This window comes from Tauraco erythrolophus, chromosome 7 (genome assembly GCF_009769465.1).
Source record: "Tauraco erythrolophus isolate bTauEry1 chromosome 7, bTauEry1.pri, whole genome shotgun sequence".
NCBI lineage: Eukaryota > Metazoa > Chordata > Aves > Musophagiformes > Musophagidae > Tauraco > Tauraco erythrolophus.
The window spans coordinates 59,369,695-59,392,845 of NC_141471.1; the positions used below are offsets into that span (position 1 = coordinate 59,369,695).

The 23,151-nt window shown below is 47.8% G+C and overlaps 1 protein-coding gene across 1 annotated transcript in view; it reads left to right on the forward strand.

Moving 5' to 3' along the window:
* The window catches only part of TARP (TCR gamma alternate reading frame protein), a 40,497-nt gene continuing 17,346 nt past the window's right edge, over window positions 1-23,151 (forward strand). Inside the window, exons 1-2 of the mRNA XM_086614620.1 lie at window positions 1-43; window positions 163-396. Coding sequence (XP_086470746.1) covers window positions 1-43; window positions 163-396 — 277 coding nt within the window. The remainder of the gene's footprint in view (window positions 44-162; window positions 397-23,151) is intronic.

The window sequence follows — 23,151 nt, forward strand, 5'->3', positions numbered from 1 at the left end:
ATGCTGCTGCTCCCGCTCCTGGCCCTGGCCGCAGCCGGGTCCCGTAGGTTCCCCTGGGCACCACAGCACAGCGCGGGGCCGCAGCGGGAGGCAGCCCGCGCGCATCGGCGTGAATGAAGAGCAGGCTGAGGTTTGTGTTGTGTTTTCTCTCTTTCTTTCTAGATGTTCAAGCACAAGTGGTTCTGAAGCAGCATCAAGTATCCATTACCATACGGCAAACTAAAACCGCATGGATTGACTGCGTAGGTGAGGGCATACGTGACTTCCAGTCTCAGCCTATCCACTGGTACCGACACATACCCTCCAAAGCTCCCGAACGGATTCTGTATATCGGATCAGGTCAAGCTGTTTATGACGACAGTTCCTATAGGAACAAGTATTCTTCTCATAAGAAAGGTACAAACGTCTGCACCTTCTCAATCAATAGCATCGACGCCAATGATGAAGGTACCTACTACTGTGCCTACTGGGAGTCCCACAGAACCAGCAGCCCACCGGCAGCCCGTGCAGAAAGCTGCCTGTACCCTGAGCAGCAGGCTTCCTGTCAAATGCAGAGAACGACTGCACCTTCCTGCCTCGAAAATGTCCCGACAGGATTATGCTGAGTATGTAAGTAGGAGTAATAGAGAGAACAGCCAAGAAACGTGGCGTGCCACATCTCAGCTGGTGCAACACACTGTGTTGGGGAAAAGGAGCACTCCTGTGGGTGATGGTAAGGACAGCCAAATTTAGACAGTGACACAGGTCGTCTTTGAAGAATACAGATACTTTCCCAAATACAGTCTGAGCTAGGAAAAATGAAGCGATGGCAGGGAAGGAGTACAGAAGTATATTTGCACAGAAGGTCTAGCATGGGAGAGTTCAAACCCAGGTCACGATGGTGATACTGGGGATACTCATTACTGGTCACTCCCATTTTAATGATTATGATGGTGGTTACTGCTCATAACACCGATGCCCCTTAGGACCTCTTGTTATAGGCAAGGATCTGTTACACTGGGCAACTCCTGAAAAGGCAGCTCTGAGAAAGGATTGTGAAGCCAATTTACAAGAGAAAGCTGCCGACTAAAGCAGGGAATACACAGAAATGGTGACACAGCACTGCTCAGACTGACAGCTGGGAGCAGAGACACAGTGGAATTTCACTTCTGTGGCAATGGTATTCACAAGCCCTTGTCCATATGAATGTTTGATGCAACTCAAGTGCATCACTTCCTCTCCTTAATGGCAATCCATCCCCCATCTGAGGTTCATTACCTAAGTTCCTACTGGCCCAGATGTCTTCTCTGAAAATGTCATTGCTGCAGGTTCTTCTTGCAGCTTTAGTTTGGCCTTGGAAGATAGCTTCTTCTCTGGCTTTCACACTTGAGTGGACTATTAATAAAGACAGTGTCTTCAAGTCAGCAAACTTCACGCTTATGCTTTTTTTGTTGTTTTTCTTTTGTTGCAGATGTCTGCACTACAGGCCACGGCACAAATCCATGTATCTATTGCAAGGACAACAGAATAATATGAACTTTCTGTACGAGTTGTGAGATGAGGTTTAGTTGTGTCCACAGCTTGTGACAAAGACCTAAAAAAGATCCAGAGTGGATTATCTCTTTCGTGTCAGAAAATAAGTCATTCTCAGGAAAGAGTATGGTGTGTGCTGGCTGCTGCCCAAGTGACCATTTGCCCCATGAAGATTTTGCTGGGCTCTGAAATGAGGGAAAGTATAAGAAAAGCAGAGGGCAGCAAACAGTTGGCTGGGTGACATGTATAATTCACCCTGGCTTCACTTCATGTCTGGGTGACCAGGCAATTTGGAGATGTTTTACATCTCCAAACTGTTTTACATAGTACGTTCTACTATGCTTTACATAGTAGGCTCACTATGACTTACCTTATTTGTGCTACCAAAGCGGGCAGTGTTCCAGGAAAGGCTGGTCAATCATGCTTCTGGGACAGCTTTGGGGTGTTGGCGAAGGGAAGGACCAGACCAAACAACTTGACTTTTTACACATGAGGTCAGCAGGTAAGTCTGAGAGGAATGTAGCAGTCTGATAGATGAACACTGTTGATGAACTTTGTTGTAGAACACTGGAACAGGTTGCCCAGAGAGGTGGTGGATGCTCCATCCCTGGAGACGTTCAAGGCCAGGTTGGATGAGGCCCTGAGCAACCTGATCTAGTTGGAGATATCCCTGTTCCTTGCAGGGGGGCTAGACTAGATGACCTTTGAAGGTCCTTTCCAGCCCTAGCCATTCTATGATGCTATGAAAATTAGTTATTTCAGATTGAGTATTTTAGGTCCTTTCTACACTGTTAACTGTTGTGGTTTAGCTTGTCAGTAAATGTAACCCCCTCCATGGTAGTGAGTTGAAGAACGACCATTGGATGTGCCCAATGAGTCATTTCCTCCTCTTGGCTGGTTGACGCTTTTCCCTCCTGAAGGACTTTATGACGTTTCTGTATCTGTTTATTTCATTTCCAGATCTAACCCACACAGGCAGCATGTTGCTGCTTCCAGTCCTTCTTGCAACTTCACTGTGGTCCCGTAAGCGCTTTCTCCTCTCCCCTCTCCTTCCCGTGCGCAGAGGACACGGTCCTGGCTCCAAACTCCAGTGGTTTCTTGCCCTCACACAATTTCTCTGCTTCCCCCTCCAGGTGGAGATGCGCAGGCAGTGCCGGAGCAAAGCCCAAAGCTGCAGAGGAAGGTGAAGGGCAGTTCTGCTAGAATGGAATGCCGAGTGAGCACCGGAGCTGTCGTGCACTGGTACAAGCACCTTCTCGACAGTGAACCGAAGAGGATACTGTACATGTCAGGACAGTCTCCTGTTTTTGATGACAACAGGGATGCAGGCAGATTTCAAGCTCGGAAACATTCCACTGAGCCCCGCTATTATCTCACGATAGATTATTTAACCTCGAGGGATTCCGGCACTTACTACTGTGCATACTGGTTTTATCGAGGTATCACAGTGTTAGATGGGTAAAGATAAGCCGTACAAAAAGGCATTTTGGGCTCTGATCCCTGCCAAAATGCAGGTACTTCCCTCTTCCACCCTCTCTCACGTTTTGCTGCATCAGGATAAGAAAAGCAGCAGTTTATTGTGACAACTGCTCAGTATATTGTTAACGATCGGTATATCGTTTCAGTACTCACACAAAACTATAGCATTCAGAAACTGGAGAGTCCCAGTCACTTTAGCATAAATATATTGAACTTTACTCTTAAGGTGAAGGCTTGATTGCACTGAAAGCACTCACATCACCTGTCTGTGTGGGAACAGATGTTAGCTGTAAATTTCCATTAGAATCCTTGGAGCAAGCAGAAAACAAAACTCCTTCCCCTCAGTGCTTTCTCTTGAAAAAAAAAAACAAAAACCAAAAAACAAACGAATATAAAAGGAGGAGAGAAGACCAGATGATCTTGCACACTCTCCTTCATACTTTTCATTTGTCTTCCTTTGCATTTCAGTCTCTACAAATTCCTGCAACATCCTTAAAAAACCACAATTTTAGGGTTTTTGGGAAACCCCGTTTCTCACCTGATCCATCCAGGACAGAACTGAAATCCTCAGCCATGGGTGATGCCCCTTGCAAGCGGAGACTCTCAGGCCTTTTGGCTGAAGTGCGCTGAGCTTTACCAATCAGGTTTGACAATGAAAGGCTGTTTCTAGGAAAGCTGGCATTTGCCTGACGGCTCGCTCAGGAAACTGAGGCAGTTTCATGCCCCTGAGTTACAACAGAGTACACGTGATCAACATCCTGTGAGATATTCCTCTAATGTGTCTGGACCTTCAAAAATGAGCACAAATACCTCTATAGTGGTGGTTTTTGAGTTCCGCAGGCTCTGAAAATCAGTTTTGGTGGACTTTTGGAAAGATTTGCAAGTATAATGCCTTGCTATAGATGGTTCTGGTCTCCTTAAGTATTTGAAAAATTGGTTGTAGTACATGCTGACTTCAGTCAGCTTGCCTTCTGTCTTGGCATTGTGGGATGTGAGAGTTGGTGGCAACTTGCTAACACAGGTGACTGAGAAGTCAGCAAGGAAGGGTGCTCTGCTGGACCTCCTACTCACAAACAAGGGAGAACTTGTTGGAGATGTGAAGGTGTTATGGTTTAGGCCGATCTGGCAGGTAAAGTCCTCACAGCAGCTCGCTCCCCCTCCCCACCCGCCGGGGATGAGGAAGAGAATTAAAGAAGAAAAGGAAAAGAGCCCCGTGGGTTGAGATAAGAACAATTTACTGCTACTGCTACCAATATATATATGTACGGATATGTACATGGATAAATGTATACAAACGAGTGATGTACGGTGTAATTGCTCACCACCCCTTGACCGAGGCCCGTCTCTTCCCAAAGCTGCAATCCCTGAAAAGCTGAAAAGTCCTTGAGACCTCAGTGCCAACTACAAACATCAGTGCGCTGTCAGCGTTCTTCTCAGAGCGAGCCTCTGAGTAAAACCAAAACACGGAGCTCTTGTAGCTGCTAAAAAGAAGAGCTAACTCTGTCCCAGCTGAAACCAAGACAGAAGGTCAGGTGCAGCCGTGACTGCAGTGACCATGAGCTGATGGGATTCAGGCTCCTGAGAGAAGGGAGCAGGCAAAAAGCACAAGCTGGGACTTCAGGAGAGCAGACTTTAACTTCAGAAGAAGATGAATCCCGTCAGATACAGCCCTGGAGAGACAAGGTGTCCAGGAGAGCTGGTTGATATTTAAGGATCTCCTCCAAGCTCAAGAAAGGTCCACCCTGACAAGCAGGAAGTCAAGCAGAGGTGGCAGGAAGCCTTCATGATTGAGCCAAGAGCTCCTGACTCCACTCAGGCATAAAAATGAAGTGTATGAGAGGTGGAAGCAGGGGCAGGTGACCCAGGATTCCAAGGACCCTGAGAGCAGAGGAGAAGTCTGGAGCAAGGAAGATGTACCCTTGGTGGAGGAGGATCAGGTCAGTGAGTGCTTTGACTGAACATATGTAAGTCCATGGTGCCTGATGGGATGTTGTGACGGATACACTTGACCCTTAGTCGTACTTCTGTTCATGTTAGTAAGGAGCAACGGTCCTCATGTCCTTGTGGGGAATTTGTGAGCTGGAAAGCCTCTGGGTCACGTACAAGGGAGTGAAGGTGCCCTGAAAAATATTTCAAAAGGTGGTTTTGAAACCCCAAAAATGCAAGCTAACCAAATGTCGTGGGTTAGGTTGAACCGCCCCCCCCACACACAGCTGGTCACTCCCTCTCCCCCACCCCCAGGAATGAGGGAGAGAATTAAAGGATAAACGTGAAACCCGTGGGTTGAGATAAGAGTGATTTAATACAGATGATTTAATACAGTGTAGGTGCTCACCACCCCCTCGTATGCGAAGCCCGTCTCGTCCCGAAACTGCAATCCTGGACGAACATGAGGCCCCGAAATAGAGAGGGGCAGAGAGGGAGAGATAGTACTCCGAGAGTGGGAGTACTGGGAGAGAGAAGAAAGAAAAAAAAAAAAGAAAAGCAATAGAGTGAAAAACACAGCAAGCGCAAAAGAGCAAAAGTGGCAAAAGCCAAAGCGCAAAAGCCCTTCTTCCCGTCTGACCCTCACTTTTATACTGGGCATGACGCTGCATGATATGGAATACTAATTGGCCAGTTTGGCTCTCAGTCTTAAGTTCGCCACAAATCACAAGGGGAATGGTGTCCCCCTTGTCCCAGCTATGCTCCCCCCTTATCCCGCCGTGCTTCTGCACTCCGGCACACTGAAAAGTCCTTGGAGTTTCACATCCAACCACAAACATCAACTTGCTATCAGCATTCCTCTCAGAGCGAGCCTCTGAGTAAAACCAAAACATGGAGCTCTTTTAGCTGTTAAAAGAAAGAAGAGCTAACACTGTCCCAGCTAAAACTGGAACACCAAAATACAGAAGATGATACAGGAGGTAGAACAAAGACATCTGTCTTGTCTTTACTATAGACTAGCAGCCAGCTACTTCACTCTATAAATATTATGACCAGGATGGGCCCGATTTGAGCTCTCCCTGAATTGCAGCGGGACTGCACACCACATCACTCTCCTCTTGCGAAGGAGGAGGTGCCCTCTTGACACCTCTCAAGGTAAGAGATTCCTTACCTGAGACTAAGAGATCCTTCTTTACCTATGGCAGAGAGATCGCTTATCCACAACAGATCCTCGGTAAGTGACTGATAGCCACTGAATTGATCCTGTGAAACATTCCTAATCCCTGCAGCTACTCAGTATTATAGTAAACATTGTATGGGTAATTCCCTTAGACATGAACTGTTGACGAAGCCTGGGACTAAGGTGGGGCCCAGCCACACCTAGGTTCCAAAAAGCAGTTTATAAAGCAAGGGAGTCCACTCTGAACCTCACAACTCAATGGGAGGTTCCTCCTTAGTCTTTGCATCTCCAGGCTCTGTATGAATCATTCTAACTCAATTTTCCTTTGTATGTTTCCATGCAGTAATTAATAAGGTGAACCTTGTCATCAAACTTATTGAATCTTGTCAGACTGTGTTAAATTAAATCAAAGTTATTGAACTCCATCAAATTAGTATTTTACCACAGTAAAACTAATTGCTGTGCCTCTCTTTTGAGTGATGCGCGCTCCACTCCTTTGTGACAGACGTACATAGAAGTGCTGATGCTGGCCAATGCCATTACAAAGCCAATCTCCATTGTCTCTGAAAGGTCACAGCAATCAGTACGGGTTCCTGAAGACCGGAAGAAAGCAAATGTCACTCCTGTCTTCAAGAAAGGCAAGAAGGAAGGCCTGGGGAACTACAGGCAGGTTAGTCCCTTCTCAATCCCTGAGAAGGTGATGGAGCACCTAATCCTGGAAAGCATTTATAGACACGTGAAGGTGAAGGTGATGATCAGAAGTAGTCAGCGTGGATTGACAAAGGGAAGATGTTTATGTAGCTGTAGATAATGAAGCTATCTGTAAAGTGGGTGTTGGCCATTTATTTAATCATTGACAAGGATATTTGGTGATAATTTGGGCCTGTAAAGGTATATTGTTGAAAAGGGCTCCAGCCACTGCATGTGATGCATCATCAAGTTTGATCTGTAGTTATGTCTGGTGAGAGACATGCTGTGTTAGAAGGTTACAGTACCAAACCTAGACAGTATCTATAATTTAGACATTTAATTATACAAGACCCAGTCACTACCGTATTCCTTTCTTTTTAATCTGGGATCAGGTGCCTGACAGAGTTCTGCGGTGTGATCAGAAGAGTAGCAACGTACTGCTGCTATTTTATACATGTCCCAGTAGGTTTTGGCAACTGGGGCTTAATTTCAGGTCCTCAACATACAATTGCCAGCACAGTTTTCACCCTGATTAACTACAGCTTGCCACGCAGGAGACTGTCCTGGGCCGCTGCTGGGATGGGTGACCTTTTCTTTGCTTCTCCATCCCTTCACCCTAAAGTCTGTTTCATAATTCTCTCTTCCTCATCACTTTGTTGTGCCTGCCAGTCCTTAAATCATTTCTCCTTTTCAGGAGGGAGGCCACAGCAGCTCTTCTCCCTCCCACCCAGCGAGCTGCAGCCTGGGCTCACCTGTCATGAGAGATTGCCCTGTGGCACCAGCCCTGCTCATCTAGATGCCCGTCTGCGACGGCTCTTGACAGCAGCCCTCACCGCCCTGGCTTTTGTTTTCCAGTCTTCCCTTCCAAGAAGTGTTTGCGTCTCATCCGAGCTTCGAAACCGAAATCCTGTGGCTGTGCGTTTCCTCCCGCGCTCGGAACCAAAGCGGAGGCGCGTCCCTGTGCCCTCCAGCTGCTCTGGCGGAGGGCAGCACCAGCACGGAGCACCCCAGGCACTGCGGTGTGCCACAGCTGGAGGGTTAAGCCGAAGCAGCTCCTTTTGCTCCCCCCAGCTCGGGCACTGTGCTCCTCTCTGCATCCCTCCGGGTGATGGCACGTGCTCACCGCCCACTGGGGTGACTTGTGGGCTGGAACCTCCCTGCCCCAGTAAACAGCTGGAGCTGCTCTCACGGACAACCCTTCTTCAGTGGCTCTGGCTCGAGTTTTCAAGGGCCACGATCCTTGGATTTGCCAATGCTTCTTATATTTACCTGAAAAGCAGACAGGACTACAACCTTCTGAACAATTTTGACATTTGGAGAGCCTTTTCTGGCGTTTTCTGCAAACGTGCCCCATCTGCTTGTGCACAGAAGACCCGTCGCTGAAGACTGCTCAACAGAGTCACCGCCTCCTCCCACGCAACACCGTCCCCATCTGGGATCCCTTCACCCTCCTCAGTCTCATCGGCAGCAGAGCGTGACAAGCAAACATGCTGCTCCTGGCAGCGCTCGTGGCCACGGCTGCCTGGTCTTGTAAGTCCTTCCTTATTTTCTTACCTTTCCTCACAGGCATCCAGGGCCTACAAGCACCTTCCCAAATTACTGCTTTCCAGCTAATGGCATCATTTCTGCTCTTTTTTTCCCTAGATGGATTTGCACAAGAAATTCCCATGCAGAGCCCTATATCCATTACCAAGTTCCGAAAAAGTGCACGGATGATATGTGAAATTCCATCTTTAGGGACAAGTTTTGACAGCACTTTCATACATTGGTATCAACAGAAAGAGGGTAAAGCTCCACAAAGGCTACTGTACTTTTCGTCAGGGAAACCTTCTGTTGAAAGTGGCTTTCAAGAAAGCAGATACTTGGTTGAAAAGGTTTCTGCCCAGAAACGGTGTATTCTCACAATAACAGAGGTAATTCCAGATGATGCCGCTACTTACTACTGCGCCTACTGGGACACTACTAGATTACCCACTGTGATAGAAACTTGAAGATCATCATGACAAAAACCCTGCCTCCCTTTCTGTCTGAACCACAGGGTTGTAGCTGTGCCACTCCCCCAATCTTCTCACTCCATCGGATACGAGCCGCTGAAAGGCCAATCCTTTTTCTGCTACCCAAAAAGAGCAACTAACCCTGCACAACTGTCCTCTTCAAAGTCCTGGTCATCATTAGCACTCCGGTCTTCAAAGACACGTCTACTGTTTTAAGGGCAAAGAAAGTCTTCCCTGCCTTAAGACTTAGCACATAAATACTGGACACTCATCTGCTTCACAACAGCTTCACAACAGCAGCCCATGGTCTGTCCACAGAGCAAAGCCCCATGCAAGGGAGAGTCTCCTTCTTCCCTCCCCTCCCCTTCCCACTTGCTCCCCCATCCCCACTGCTCCCCACAGGAGCTCAGGGGATGAGTTCCTCTGGCTTGACACACAGTGTGACAAGCTGCCACCAAGAGAGTCCCATTCGTCCTCCTTCCCCCACGCAGCATGGCTCACTCTGCACCAGGACCCCGATTTCCTTCTTCTCTGAGTCTTATCCACAGCAGAGCGTGACAAGCAAATGTGCTGCTCCTGGCAGCGCTCATGGCCACGGCTGCCTGGTCCTGTAAGTCCTTCCTCATTTTCCTACCATTCGTCTCAGGCGCCCATGGCTGTGCCAACAGGCACCTTCTCAAATTCCTGGTTTCCAGCTAACAACATCGTTTCTCCTCTTCTGTTTCTTAGATGAATTGGCACAAGAAATTCCCATGTAGTGCCCTCTGTCCATCGCCAAGTTTAGAGGAAGTGTGCACCTGGAATGTCACTTTGGAGACTTCGCTGTCAATTTTGATACAACCGTCATACACTGGTATCAACAGAAGGTGAACAAAGCTCCAGAGAGGATGCTCCGTTTTTCGAAGGCAAAAGTAGTAGGTGGCGGCTTCCAAGCACACAGGTACGTGGTTGAAAAATTTTCTCGCCAGAAACTGTGCGTTCTTACAGTAAAGAATGTCACTCTAGACGACACCGCTACCTACTATTGTGCCTACTGGTACATTCACCCCAGTAGAACCTCAGAGATCACCTAGACGAATACTCCCCTCAGCATCTCAACCACTAACAACTTGAAAGCTCCCAACTCGCTTTCCCTGGTGTGGATGAGCTGTCTGGCCTCAGGCTTAGGCTCTGGAGAAGCAGGACGTTCTCCATGTGGAGCAGCTAACTCCTTGGAAGCGTCATCTGCCAGAAGCTAGAGGCTTCAACTGAGTAAGTGCAAAATGCAAAGGTGACAGTGAAGGTCCAATACCTAACCCATCCTCTCCATTCCAGCTTCTCCTCCTTCTCACTCAAGCATGTCAGCAAACTGGTGCAAGGATGTATTCAATAGAAAGAGGCACTTTTCCCATAATGTTGTTCCTGCAAACAGATCATCACATTGTGCTGGAGCTGTACAAAGCCTTTGGCCTGGCAAAGAAAACTGAAATAGAGAGTTTCAGGCTGAAGGTTTGTAAAATTTTAGGCAAAGGAAAACGAGTTTTCTTTACACTTAAAAGTTAACAGGTGTTGGAGGAGGAAGATTTTGTATTTATTCCTCCTGAGATCTAGATGTGGGCATTTTTGTTCTTTTTTTATTATTTGGAGCTGGATCAGTCGCTTTCTCCCTCTTCTTGCTTATCACTGTCTGTGTGTCGCTGGTGTTCATCATAGCATTGAGGCATCTGAATCACTCAGAAAGTTGGAGACAGAGTTCCCAAAGACAGCACCAAAGAAAAGAACAATTTTTTTTTTCCTGTTAAGAACAACTTTTAATATTGTGTCTCTTGGGCAATGCATCCCTCCTAGCTACTGCCTGGAAGTGCATGCTGACCCTCATGCTTTAGAAATTTTAGTGATTTATTTAATCACTAACAAGGATATTTGGTGATAATTTGGGCCCGTAAAGATATATTGTTGAGAAAGGCTCCGGCCACTGCATGTGTTGTCTTGGCATAGACACCGTCAAGTTTGATCTGTAGTTATGTTTGCTGGAAGACGTGCTGTATTAGAAAGTTACAGTACCAAACCTTGATAGTATCTATAATTTAGACATTTAATTGTACGAGACCCAGTCACAGAGAATCATAGAATGGTTCGGGTTGGAAGGGACCTCAAAAGATCATTGTGTTCCTTTCTTTTCAATCTGGGATCAGGTGCCTGACAGAGTTCCGCGGTGTGATCAGAAGAGTAGCAACGTACTGCTGCTATTTTATACATGTCCCAGTAGGTTTTGGCAACTGGGGCTTAATTTCAGGTCCTCAACATACAATTGCCAGCACAATTTTCACTCTGATTAACTACAGTTTCCCACACAGGAGACTGTCATGGGCTGCTGCTAGGATGGGTGACCTTTACTTTGCATCTCCATCCCTTCACCCCAACGTCTGTTTCATAATTCTTTCTTCCTCATCACTTTGTTGTGCCTGCCAGTCTTCCTTAAATCATTTCTCCTTTTCAGGAGGGAGGCCGCAGTAGCTCATCTCCCTCCCACCCTTCGAGCTGCAGCCCAGGGCTACCGGTCATGAGGGATTGCCCTGTGGCACCAGCCCTGCTCATCAAGATGCCCTTCTGTAACGGCTCTTGACAGCAGCCCTCACCGCCCTGGCTTTTGCTTTCCGGTCTTCCCTTCCAAGAAGTGTTTGCGTCTCATCCGAGCTTCGAAACCGAAATCCTGTGGCTGTGCGTTTCCTCCCGCGCTCGGAACCAAAGCGGAGGCGCGTCCCTGTGCCCTCCAGCTGCTCTGGTGGAGGGCAGCACCAGCATGGAGCTCCCCAGGCACTGCGGCGTGCCACAGCTGGAGGGTTAAGCCGAAGCAGCTCCTTTTGCTCCCCCCAGCTCGGGCACTGTGCTCCTCTCTGCATCCCTCCGGGTGATGGCACGTGCTCACCGCCCACTGGGGTGACTTGTGGGCTGGAACCTCCCTGCCCCAGTAAACAGCTGGAGCTGCTCTCACGGACAACCCTTCCTCAGTGGCTCTGGCTCGAGTTTTCAAGGGCCACGATCCTTGGATTTGCCAATGCTTCTTATATTTACCTGAAAAGCAGACAGGACTACAAACTTCTGAACAATTTTGACGTTTGCCAGCCTGGAGAGGCTTTTCTGCAAACGTGCCCCATCTGCTTGTGCACAGAAGACCCGTTGCTGAAGACTGCTCAACAGAGTCACCGCCTCCTCCCAAGCAACACCGTCCCCATCTGGGATCCCTTTCACCCTCCTCAGTCTCATCGACAGCAGAGCGTGACAAGCAAACATGCTGCTCCTGGCAGCGCTCGTGGCCACGGCTGCCTGGTCTTGTAAGTCCTTCCTTATTTTCTTACCTTTCCTCACAGGCATCCAGGGCCTACAAGCACCTTCCCAAATTACTGCTTTCCAGCTAATGGCATCATTTCTGCTCTTTTTTTCCTTAGATGGATTTGCACAAGAAATTCCCATGCAGAGCCCTATATCCATTACCAAGTTCCGAAAAAGTGCACGGATGATATGTGAAATTCCATCTTTAGGGACAAGTTTTGACAGCACTTTCATACATTGGTATCAACAGAAAGAGGGTAAAGCTCCACAAAGGCTACTGTACTTTTCGTCAGGGAAACCTTCAGTTGAAAGTGGCTTTCAAGCAGGCAGGTACCTGGTTGAAAAGGTTTCTGATCAGAAACGGTGTATTCTCACAATAACAGAGGTAATTCCAGATGACACCGCTACTTACTACTGCACCTACCGGGTCCCTCACCATGATAGAAACTCGAATATCATCAAGGCAAAAACCTCACCTTCCTTAAAGTCTGAACCACAGGCTTGTAGCTGTGCCACTCCCCCATCTTCTCACTCCATCGGTTACAAGCCGCTGAAAGGCCAAACCTTTTTCTGCTACCCAAAAAGAGCAGCTAACCCTGCACAACTGTCCTCTTCAAAGTCTGGGTCGTCATTAGCACTCTGGTCTTCAAAGACATGTCTACTATTTTAAGGGCAAAGGAAGTCTTCTCTGCCTTAAGACTTAGCACATAAATACTGGACGCTCATCTGCTCCTTTGGTGAGGTTTGCACAGCCGTGGCAGAAGTCTGGTGGCCTTTGAGGGGAGCATTGATTTTCCAGCCCAGGCTCTGTTCTCCCCTAGGAAAGAGAAGGCAGTAAAAGGAAGACAACGTGCTGAAGGAAGTACCTCGGTAGTGCGAGCAATACGCTTGCCACTGCCCAGCACTTCTAAGAACTAGTTCCCCGCTGTAGACCCCTGCTCTACATGTAAGCACCTCTAAGTCCCTGGAAATATCGTTTACCTAATTGGATACTGCAACATGCCACATGGACCAACTAAAATCGGAGATTTACAGTCTCTTACCTACGACAGCTGATGATGTGCTGCTTACAGCCATCCTCTTCTTTCATTTCATGTTAAGGCAAATAGGATAAACAGGGTTTTTTGGAAGGAAGGAGATTTGCTGAAACTGTCGAGTTTGATGGACTTATTTCAAATTTGTAGTGAGTTGGTGTATGGCCCTGGGCACAGCAAGAGTTTCAAAGAAGAGTTTGAGAGGAATGATTTTTGCTTGTGCCTTTAGCGCAGTATGTTCCTACTCAGCAGCTTTTCTTTTCTTGACGAGGGCTGTAATTGGATACCTGAAATGCTGAACCATGTCACTGAATGAGCTGTGGGACTTCAGGGAAGAAGATCAGGCCAGGTGCAAATAAATGCTGAACACCAGTAGCCTCAAGTCTTGGAAGCCTGAAACAGAAAGTGGAGTTTAAGCAGGTAAGCGCTCACTGGTTTCACAGAGCAAAGGCCCATGCAAGGGAGTCTCCTTCTTCCCTCCCTTCCCCTTCCCACTTGCTCCCCCATCCCGACGGCTCCCCACAGGAGCTCAGGGGATGAGTTCCTCTGGCTTGACACACAGTGTGACAAGCTGCTAGCCAAGAGACTCCCCTCCCCATCCTCCAACACAGCATTGCTCACTCTGCACCAGGACCACGGTTTCTTTCTCTTCTGAGACTCATCGACAGCAGAGCGTGACAAGCAAACGTGCTGCTCCCGGCAGCGCTCGTGGCTGCGGCTGCCTGGTCCTTTAAGTCCTTCCTCATTTTCCTACCATTCCTCACAGGTGCCCATGGCTATGCCAACAGGCACCTTCTCAAATTCCTGGTTTCCAGCTAACAACATCGTTTCTCCTCTTCTATTCCCTAGATGGATTTGCACAAGAAATTCCCATGTAGAGCCCTCTGTCCACTACCCAGTTTAGAGGAAGTGTACACCTGGAATGTCACTTTGGAGACTTCGCCGTCAATTTTGATACAACCGTCATACACTGGTATCAACAGAAGGTGAACAAAGCTCCAGAGAGGATGCTCCGTTTTTCGAAGACAAAAGTAGTAGGTGACGGCTGCCAAGCACACAGGTACGTGGTTGAAAAATTTTCTCGCCAGAAACTGTGCATTCTTACAGTAAAGAATATCACTGTAGACGACACCGCTACCTACTGTTGTGCCTACTGGTACATTCACCCCAGTAGAACCTCAGAGATCACCTAGACGAATACTCCCCTCAGCATCTCAACCACTAACAACTTGAAAGCTCCCAACTCGCTTTCCCTGGTGTGGATGAGCTGTCTGGCCTCAGGCTCAGGCTCTGGAGAAGCAGGACGTTCTCCGTGTGGAGCAGCTAACTCCTTGGAAGCGTCATCTGCCAGAAGCTAGAGGCTTCAACTGAGTAAGTGCAAAATGCAAAGGTGGCAGTGAAGGTCCAACACCTAACCCATCCTCTTCATTCCAGCTTCTCCTGCTTCTCACTCAAGCATGTCAGCAAACTGTTGCAAGGATGTATTCAATAGAGAGAGGCACTTTTCCCATAATGTTGTTCCTGCAAACAGATCATCGCATTGTGCTGGAGCTGTTCAAAGCCTTTGGCCTGGCAAAGAAAACTGAAATAGAGAGTTTCAGGCTGAAGGTTTGTAAAATTTTAGGCAAAGGAAAAGGAGTCGTCTTTTCACTTATCACCTGAAATGCTGATCCATGTCACTGAATGAGCTGTGGGACTTCAGGGAAGAAGATCAGGCCAGGTGCAAATAAATGCTGAACACCAGTAGCCTCAAGTCTTGGAAGCCTGAAACAGAAAGTGGAGTTTAAGCAGGTAAGCGCTCACCCACAGGGCTCAGTGAAACCAGTATCTCCAGGGCTGGTCAGTGGTGTGATGCACAACCCTCAGCCAGAAGTTGGCACATGCTGACTTTATTCATAGGATCTCATGGCAGTTTTCCAAAGAGTTTCCACTTAGTTCAGTGAATCATCCTTATTTTTGGTTGTTTTCTGCCCTTCCAAGCGCAGTGGCTTCCAGCATCCATCACTACTGCACTTGCAGTGCTGCAGTCAGTGTTGTTGTTGTTCTCAAGGACCATTCCCTTGTGGTCCTGCCACAGTGTCAGCTTCCTGAAGCAGTTCTCATTCTTGTTGCAGCATGCAGCATCAGCGTGCCCATTTTATGGTAGTGAAATTGATGTGGACCATTAAGAGACGCATCTCCAGTGGTTGTACCACTTCTAGGACACCCCAGATGTCTCACAGGAGACCAGCGCTTCAGGAGCTTCTCAACAGCAGCCCATGGTCTGTCCACAGAGCAAAGGTCCATGCAAGGGAGAGTCTCCTTCTTCCCTCCCCTCCCCTTCCCACTTGCTCCCCTATCCCCACGGCTCCCCACTGGAGCTCAGGAGATGAGTTCCTCTGGCTTGACACACAGTGTGACAAGCTGCCAGCCAAGGGAGTCCCCTCCTCCTCCTCTTCCCACGCAGCATGGCTCACTCTGCACCAGGACCCTGGTTCTTTCTCTTCTGAGTCTCATCGACAGCAGAGCGTGACAAGCAAACGTGCTGCTCCTGGCAGTGTTTGTGGCCATGGCTGCCTGGTCCTGTAAGTCCTTCCTCATTTTCCTACCATTCCTCTCAGGCGCCCATGGCTGTGCCAACAGGCACCTTCTCAAATTCCTAGTTTCCAGCTAACGACATTGTTTCTCCTCAGCATCTCAACCACCAACAACTTGAAAGCTCCCAACTCACTTTCCCTGGTGTGGATGAGCTGTCTGGCCTCAGGCTCAGGCTCTGGAGAAGCAGGACGTTCTCCGTGTGGAGCAGCTAACTCCTTGGAAGCATCATCTGCCAGAAGCTAGAGGCTTCAACTGAGTAAGTGCAAAATGCAAAGGTGACAGTGAAGGTCCAACACCTAACCCATCCTCTCCATTCCAGCTTCTCCTCCTTCTTACTCAAGCATGTCAGCAAACTGGTGCAAGGATGTATTCAATAGAGAGAGGCACTTTTCCCATAATGTTGTTCCTGCAAACAGATCATCACATTGTGCTGGAGCTGTTCAAAGCCTTTGGCCTGGCAATGGAAACTGAAATAGAGAGTTTCAGGCTGAAGGTTTGTAAAATTTTAGGCAAAGGAAAAGGAGTCGTCTTTTCACTTAAAAGTTAACAGGTGTTGGAGGAGGAAGATTTTGTATTTATTCCTCCTGAGATCTAGATGTGGTCATTTTTGTTCTTTTTTTATTATTTGGAGCTGGATCAGTCGCTTTCTCCCTCTTCTTGCTTATCACTGTCTGTGTGTCGCTGGTGTTCATCATAGCAGTGAGGCATCTGAATCACTCAGAAAGTTGGAGACAGAGTTTCCAAAGACAGCTCCAAAGAAAAGAACAATTTTTTTTTTTTTTTTTTTTCCTGTTAAGAACAACTTTTAATATTGTGTCTCTTGGGCAATACATCCCTCCTAGCTACTGTCTGGAAGTGCATGCTGACCCTCATGCTTTAGACGTTTTTCCACGCAAGTTTTTCTCTACCATCAAGCCTCTAAGATTTTTGTTTACTGTGGTACCCTACTAATCTCATCACTTGGTTAATTGAAGTGTAACTCATTGTCATGGCTCAGCTCACTGACCTTGGTGCCTGCATGGCCATTTCTCTCAGGTCTCAGTCCTCTCTTTGCTGGGATCAGGTCATCCCCAGGTCACGATGGTGATACTGGGAATACTCATTACTGGTCACTCCCATTTTAATGATTATGATGGTGGTCACTGCTCATAACACCGATGCCCCTTAGATCCTTGCCTATAACAAGAGGTCCTGTTACAGTGGACAACTCCTGGAAAGGCAGCCCTGAGAAAGGATTGTGAAGACCATTTACAAGAGAAAGTTGCAGACTAAAGCAGGGAATACACAGAAATGGTGACTGTGTACTGATAGCTGCTGCACTGCTCAGACTGATAGCTGGGAGCAGAGACACAGTGGAATTTCACTTCTGTGGCAATGGTATTCACAAGCCCTTGTCCATATGAATGTTTGATGCAACTCAAGTGCATCACTTCCTCTCCTTAATGGCAATCCATCCCCCATCTGAGGTTCGTTACCTAAGTTCCTACTGGCCCAGATGTCTTCTCTGAAAATGTCATTGCTGCAGGTTCTTCTTGCAGCTTTAGTTTGGCCTTGGAAGATAGCTTCTTCTCTGGCTTTCACACTTGAGTGGACTATTAATAAAGACAGTGTCTTCAAGTCAGCAAACTTCATGCTTATGCTTTTTTTGTTGTTTTTCTTTCATTGTAGATGTCTGCACTACAGGCCACGGCACAAATCCATGTATCTATTGCAAGGACAACAGAACAGTCTGAACTTTCTGTACGACTTGTGAGATGAGGTTTAGTTGTGTCCAGAGCTTTTGACAAAGACCTAAAAAAGATCCAGAGTGGATTATCTCTTTCGTGTCAGAAAATAAGTCATTCTCAGGAAAGAGTATGGTGTGTGCTGGCTGCTGCCCATGTGGCCATTTGCCATGAAGACTTTGCCGGCTCTGAAATGAGGGAAAGTGTAAGAAAAAGCAGAGGGCAGCAAACAGTTGGCTGGGAGACGTGTGTAAAGCTTTAGATAATGAAGCTATCTGTAAAGTGGATGTTGGCCATTTATTTAGTTGCTAACAAGGCTATTTGGTGATAATTTGGGCCTGTAAAGGTATATTGTTGAAAAAAGCTCCAGCCACTCCTTGTGTCGTCTTGGCATAGACACCATCAAGTTTGATCTGTAGTTATGTCTGCTGGGAGACGTGCTGTATTAGAAGCTTACAGTACCAAACCTAGACAGTATCTATAATTTAGACATTTAATTGTACAAGACCCAGTCACAGAGAATCATAGAATGGTTCGGGTTGGAAGGGACCTCAAAAGATCATTGTGTTCCTTTCTTTTTAATCTGGGATCAGGTGCCTGACAGAGTGCTGCAGTGTGATGAGAAGAGTAGCAACGTACTGCTGCTGTTTCATACATGTCCCAGTAGGTTTTGACAACTGGGGCTTAATTTCAGGTCCTCAACATACAATTGCCAGCACAGTTTTCGCCCTGATTGACTACAGTTTCCCATGCAGGAGCTGATTATGGGCTGCTGCTGGGATGGGTGACCTTTACTTTGCATCTCCATCCCTTCACCCTAAAGTCTGTTTCATAATTCTCTCTTCCTCGTCACTTTGTTGTGCCTGCCAGTCCTCCTTAAATCATTTCTCCTTTTCAGGAGGGAGGCCGCAGCAGCTCTTCTCCCTCCCACCCGGGGAGCTGCAGCCTGGACCTACCAGTCACGAGAGACCGCCCTGTGGCACCAGCCCTGCTCATCGAGATGCCCTTCTGCAACGGCTCTTGACAGCAGCCCTCACCGCCCTGGCTTTTGCTTTCCGGTCTTCCCTTCCAAGAAGTGTTTGCGTCTCATCCGAGCTTCGAAACCGAAATCCTGTGGCTGTGCGTTTCCTCCCGCGCTCGGAACCAAAGCAGAGGCGCGTCCCTGTGCCCTCCAGCTGCTCTGGCGGAGGGCAGCACCAGCACGGAGCACCCCAGGCACTGCGGCGTGCCACAGCTGGAGGGTTAAGCCGAAGCAGCTCCTTTTGCTCCCCCCAGCTCGGGCACTGTGCACCTCTCTGCATCCCTCTGGGTGATGGCACGCGCTCACCGCCCACTGGGGTGACTTGTGGGCTGGAACCTCCCTGCCCCAGTAAACAGCTGGAGCTGCTCTCACGGACAGCCCTTCCTCAGTGGCTCTGGCTCGAGTTTTCAAGGGCCACGATCCTTGGATTTGCCAATGCTTCTTATATTTACCTGAAAAGCAGACAGGACTACAACCTTCTGAACAATTTTGGCATTTGCCAGCCTGGAGAGGCTTTTCTGCAAACGTGCCCCATCTGCTTGTGCACAGAAGACCCATTGCTGAAGACTGCTCAACAGAGTCACCACCTCCTCCCACGCAACACCGTCCCCATCTGGGATCCCTTTCACCCTCCTCAGTCTCATCAACAGCAGAGCGTGACAAGCAAACATGCTGCTCCTGGCAGCGCTCGTGGCCACGGCTGCCTGGTCTTGTAAGTCCTTCCTTATTTTCTTACCTTTCCTCACAGGCATCCAGGGCTAACAAGCACCTTTCCAAATTCCTAGTTTCCAGCTAATGGCATCATTTCTGCTCTTTTTTTCCCTAGATGGATTTGCACAAGAAATTCCCATGCAGAGCCCTATATCCATTACCAAGTTCCAAAGAAGTGCACGGATGATATGTGAAATTCCATCTTTAGGGTCAAGTTTTGATGGCACTTTCATACATTGGTATCAACAGAAAGAGGGTAAAGCTCCACAAAGGCTACTGTACTTTTCGTCAGGGAAACCTTCAGTTGAAAGTGGCTTTCAAGCAGGCAGGTACCTGGTTGAAAAAGTTTCTGACAAGAAAAGGTGTATTCTCACAATTAAAGATGTAATTCCAGATGACACCGCTACTTACTACTGCGCCTACTGGGATCCTCACCGTGATAGAAACTCGAATATCATCAAGGCAAAAACCTCACCTCCCTTTCTGGGCCCTGGGCACAGCAAGAGTTTCAAAGAAGAGTCTGAGAGGAACGATTTTTGCTTGTGCCTTTAGCCCAGCATGTTCCTACTCAGCAGCTTTTTTTTTTCCTGATGAGGGCTGTAATTGGATACCTGAAATGCTGAACCATGTCACTGAATGAGCTGTGGGACTTCAGGAAAGATCAGGCCAGGTGCAAATAAATGCTGAACACCAGTAGCCTCAAGTCTTGGAAGCCCTAAACAGAAAGTGGAGTTTAAGCAGGTAAGCACTCACTGGTTTCACTGAGCCCTGTGGGTATCTCCAGGGCTGGTCAGTGGTGTGACGCACAACCCTCAGCCAGAAGCTGGTACTGGCACATGCTGACTTTATTCATAGGATCTCATGGCAGTTTTCCAAAGAGTTTCCACTTAGTTCAGTGAATCATCCTTATTTTGGTTGTTTTCTGCCCTTCCAAGCGCAGTGGCTTCCAGCATCCATCACTACTGCACTTGCAGTGCTGCAGTCAGTGTTGTTGTTGTTCTCAAGGACCATTCCCTTGTGGTCCTGCCACAGTGTCAGCTTCCTGAAGCAGATCTCATTCTTGTTGCAGCATGCAGCATCAGCGTGCCCATTTTATGGTAGTAAAATTGATGTGGACCATTAAGAGACGCATCTCCAGTGGTTGTACCACTTCTAGGACACCCCAGATGTCTCACAGGAGACCAGCGCTTCAGGAGCTTCTCAACAGCAGCCCATGGTCTGTCCACAGAGCAAAGGCCCATGCAAGGGAGAGTCTCCTTCTTCCCTCCCCTCCCCTTCCCACTTGCTCCCCCATCCCCAATGCTCCCCACAGGAGCTCAGGGGATGAGTTCCTCTGGCTTGACACACAGTGTGACAAGCTGCCACCCAAGGGAGTCCCCTCCCCATCCTCCAACACAGCATGGCTCACTCTGCACCAGGACCACGGTTTCTTTCTCTTCTGAGTCTCATCGACAGCAGAGCGTGACAAGCAAATGTGCTGCTCCTGGCTGCGCTCGTGGCCGCGGCTGCCTGGTCCTTTAAGTCCTTCCTCATTTTCCTACCATTCCTTACAGGCACCCATGGCTGTGCCAACAGGCACCTTCCCAAATTCCTGGTTTCCAGCTAACAACATTGTTTCTCCTCTTGTATTCCCTAGATGGATTTGCACAAGAAATTCCCATGTAGTGCCCTCTGTCCACCACCAAGTTTAGAGGAAGTGTGCACCTGGAATGTCACTTTGGAGACTTCGCTGTCAATTTTGATACAACCGTCATACACTGGTATCAACAGAAGGTGAACAAAGCTCCAGAGAGGATGCTCCATTTTCGAAGGCAAAAGTAGTAGGTGACGGCTGCCAAGCACACAGGTACGTGGTTGAAAAATTTTCTCGCCAGAAACTGTGCGTTCTTACAGTAAAGAATGTCACTCTAGACGACACCGCTACCTACTATTGTGCCTACTGGTACATTCACCCCAGTAGAACCTCAGAGATCACCTAGACGAATACTCCCCTCAGCATCTCCACCACTAACAACTTGAAAGCTCCCAACTCACTTTCCCTGGTGTGGATGAGCTGTCTGGCCTCAGGCTCAGGCTCTGGAGAAGCAGGACGTTCTCCGTGTGGAGCAGCTAACTCCTTGGAAGCATCATCTGCCAGAAGCTAGAGGCTTCAACTGAGTAAGTGCAAAATGCAAAGGTGACAGTGAAGGTCCAATACCTAACCCATCCTCTCCATTCCAGCTTCTCCTCCTTCTCACTCAAGCATGTCAGCAAACTGGTGCAAGGATGTATTCAATAGAGAGAGGCACTTTTCCCATAATGTTGTTCCTGCAAACAGATCATCACATTGTGCTGGAGCTGTTCAAAGCCTTTGGCCTGGCAAAGAAAACTGAAATAGAGAGTTTCAGGCTGAAGGTTCGTAAAATTTTAGGCAAAGGGAAGGAGTCGTCTTTTCACTTAAAAGTTAGCAGCTGTTGGAAGAGGAAGATTTTTGTATTTATTCCTCCTGAGATCTAGAGGTGGGCATTTTTGTCGTTTTTTTTTTGAGCTATATCAGTCGCTTTCTTCATCTTGCTTTTCACTGTCTGTGTGTCACTGGTGTTCATCGTAGTAGTGAGACATCTGAATAACTCAAAAAGTTGGAGACAGTTTCCAAAGCTAGCACCAAAGAAAAGAGCTTTCAATAGTTAAGAACAACTTTTCATATTGTGTCTCTTGGGCAATGCATCCCTCCTAGCTACTGCCTGGAAGTGCACGCTGACCCTTATGCCTTAGAAATTCATCCACGGAGGTTTTTCTCTACCATCAAGCCTCTCTTTTATATGTTTGTTTACTGGTGGTTGGCACCGTACTCTGTCTCAATCACTCCTGCCATTGCGTTGTGGTTGCCGTTACCACATTCCTGCCCAGGAGCCTTCAGAGTAGACAATTGCTGTTGTTACACCTACTTCAACTGAAAGACCTTCGCCCTCAGCCTAGTTCCTCCCTCTACCACAAATGGTAATCCCTTAACGTTGTTTTGCAGTCGGTGTGCCACACAAGATCCCAGAAGCAATCAAACTGTTTCTTCTAAAGGGCCAAATAAGCGTGGGGGCTGTTTGAGCAACAGCTGCGGTGCCTCCAACGATGTTATCTTGGGCTGTTCTGTAAGAAACCCGTGCACAAAGGAAGAGCCTCCTTCTCCCCACCAGCTAGGATATGAAAAGGTGCCGGTGAGCTGCTGTTGCAGAGCCTGGAGTGATTCCAGGAAACAATAACCACTTACCGGGGGCAGAAAACGCGACCTGCAGCACTCCTTTGGGAAAGAGCAGGATCATCACCCGAAGGTAGGTGGTTTTTAACATGCACAACCCTGTGCACCTATTTGTGCGTCTAAATGTGAAGACAAACCTTCACCTCATTCTTAGGCGTGAAGCGGAGGGGTTATCTAACAAATTTGCAACAATTTAGGGAAGAGATTTGCTCCGAAGGGTGAACAACCAGGTACACATCTGAAATTCCTGACATCCTCGCAGTAGCCAAGGGCCAGGCCTTCCCTCAGTCTCCCAGGGCTGACTGGGAAAAAAGTGGGATTTTCTTCAGCGGTGGCATAGGAAGAGAGCGCGTTACCTTTTTGCAAAGTCAAAACACAGTGTGCAACACGTGGATCAAATATTTCGGCACAGGAACAAAACTAATTGTCTCTAGTAAGTACCATCGTTATTGATCTGATTTTCACAGAGTCCCTCAGCTTCTCAGATAATTAAGAACGAAAGACTGCATGAAAATTAATTTCTGCCTGATAAATCATGTTTTATCTGTGAAGTGTACGTGGTGCCCCGGTTGGGTGGGTTCGTGGGCAATAACTATACTAACCTCATGAACAGAGAGATTGCCTCTAGAACAATTATTGAATACTTATGAAGGACAGGGAAATGGAAAAATGAGGAGGTGTCAAAATTCAGATATTGGGATGGATTCTTTCCTGTCAGGGAAAGAAAAGTGAATTGCTTGAAAGTTTACTCTCAGAAAA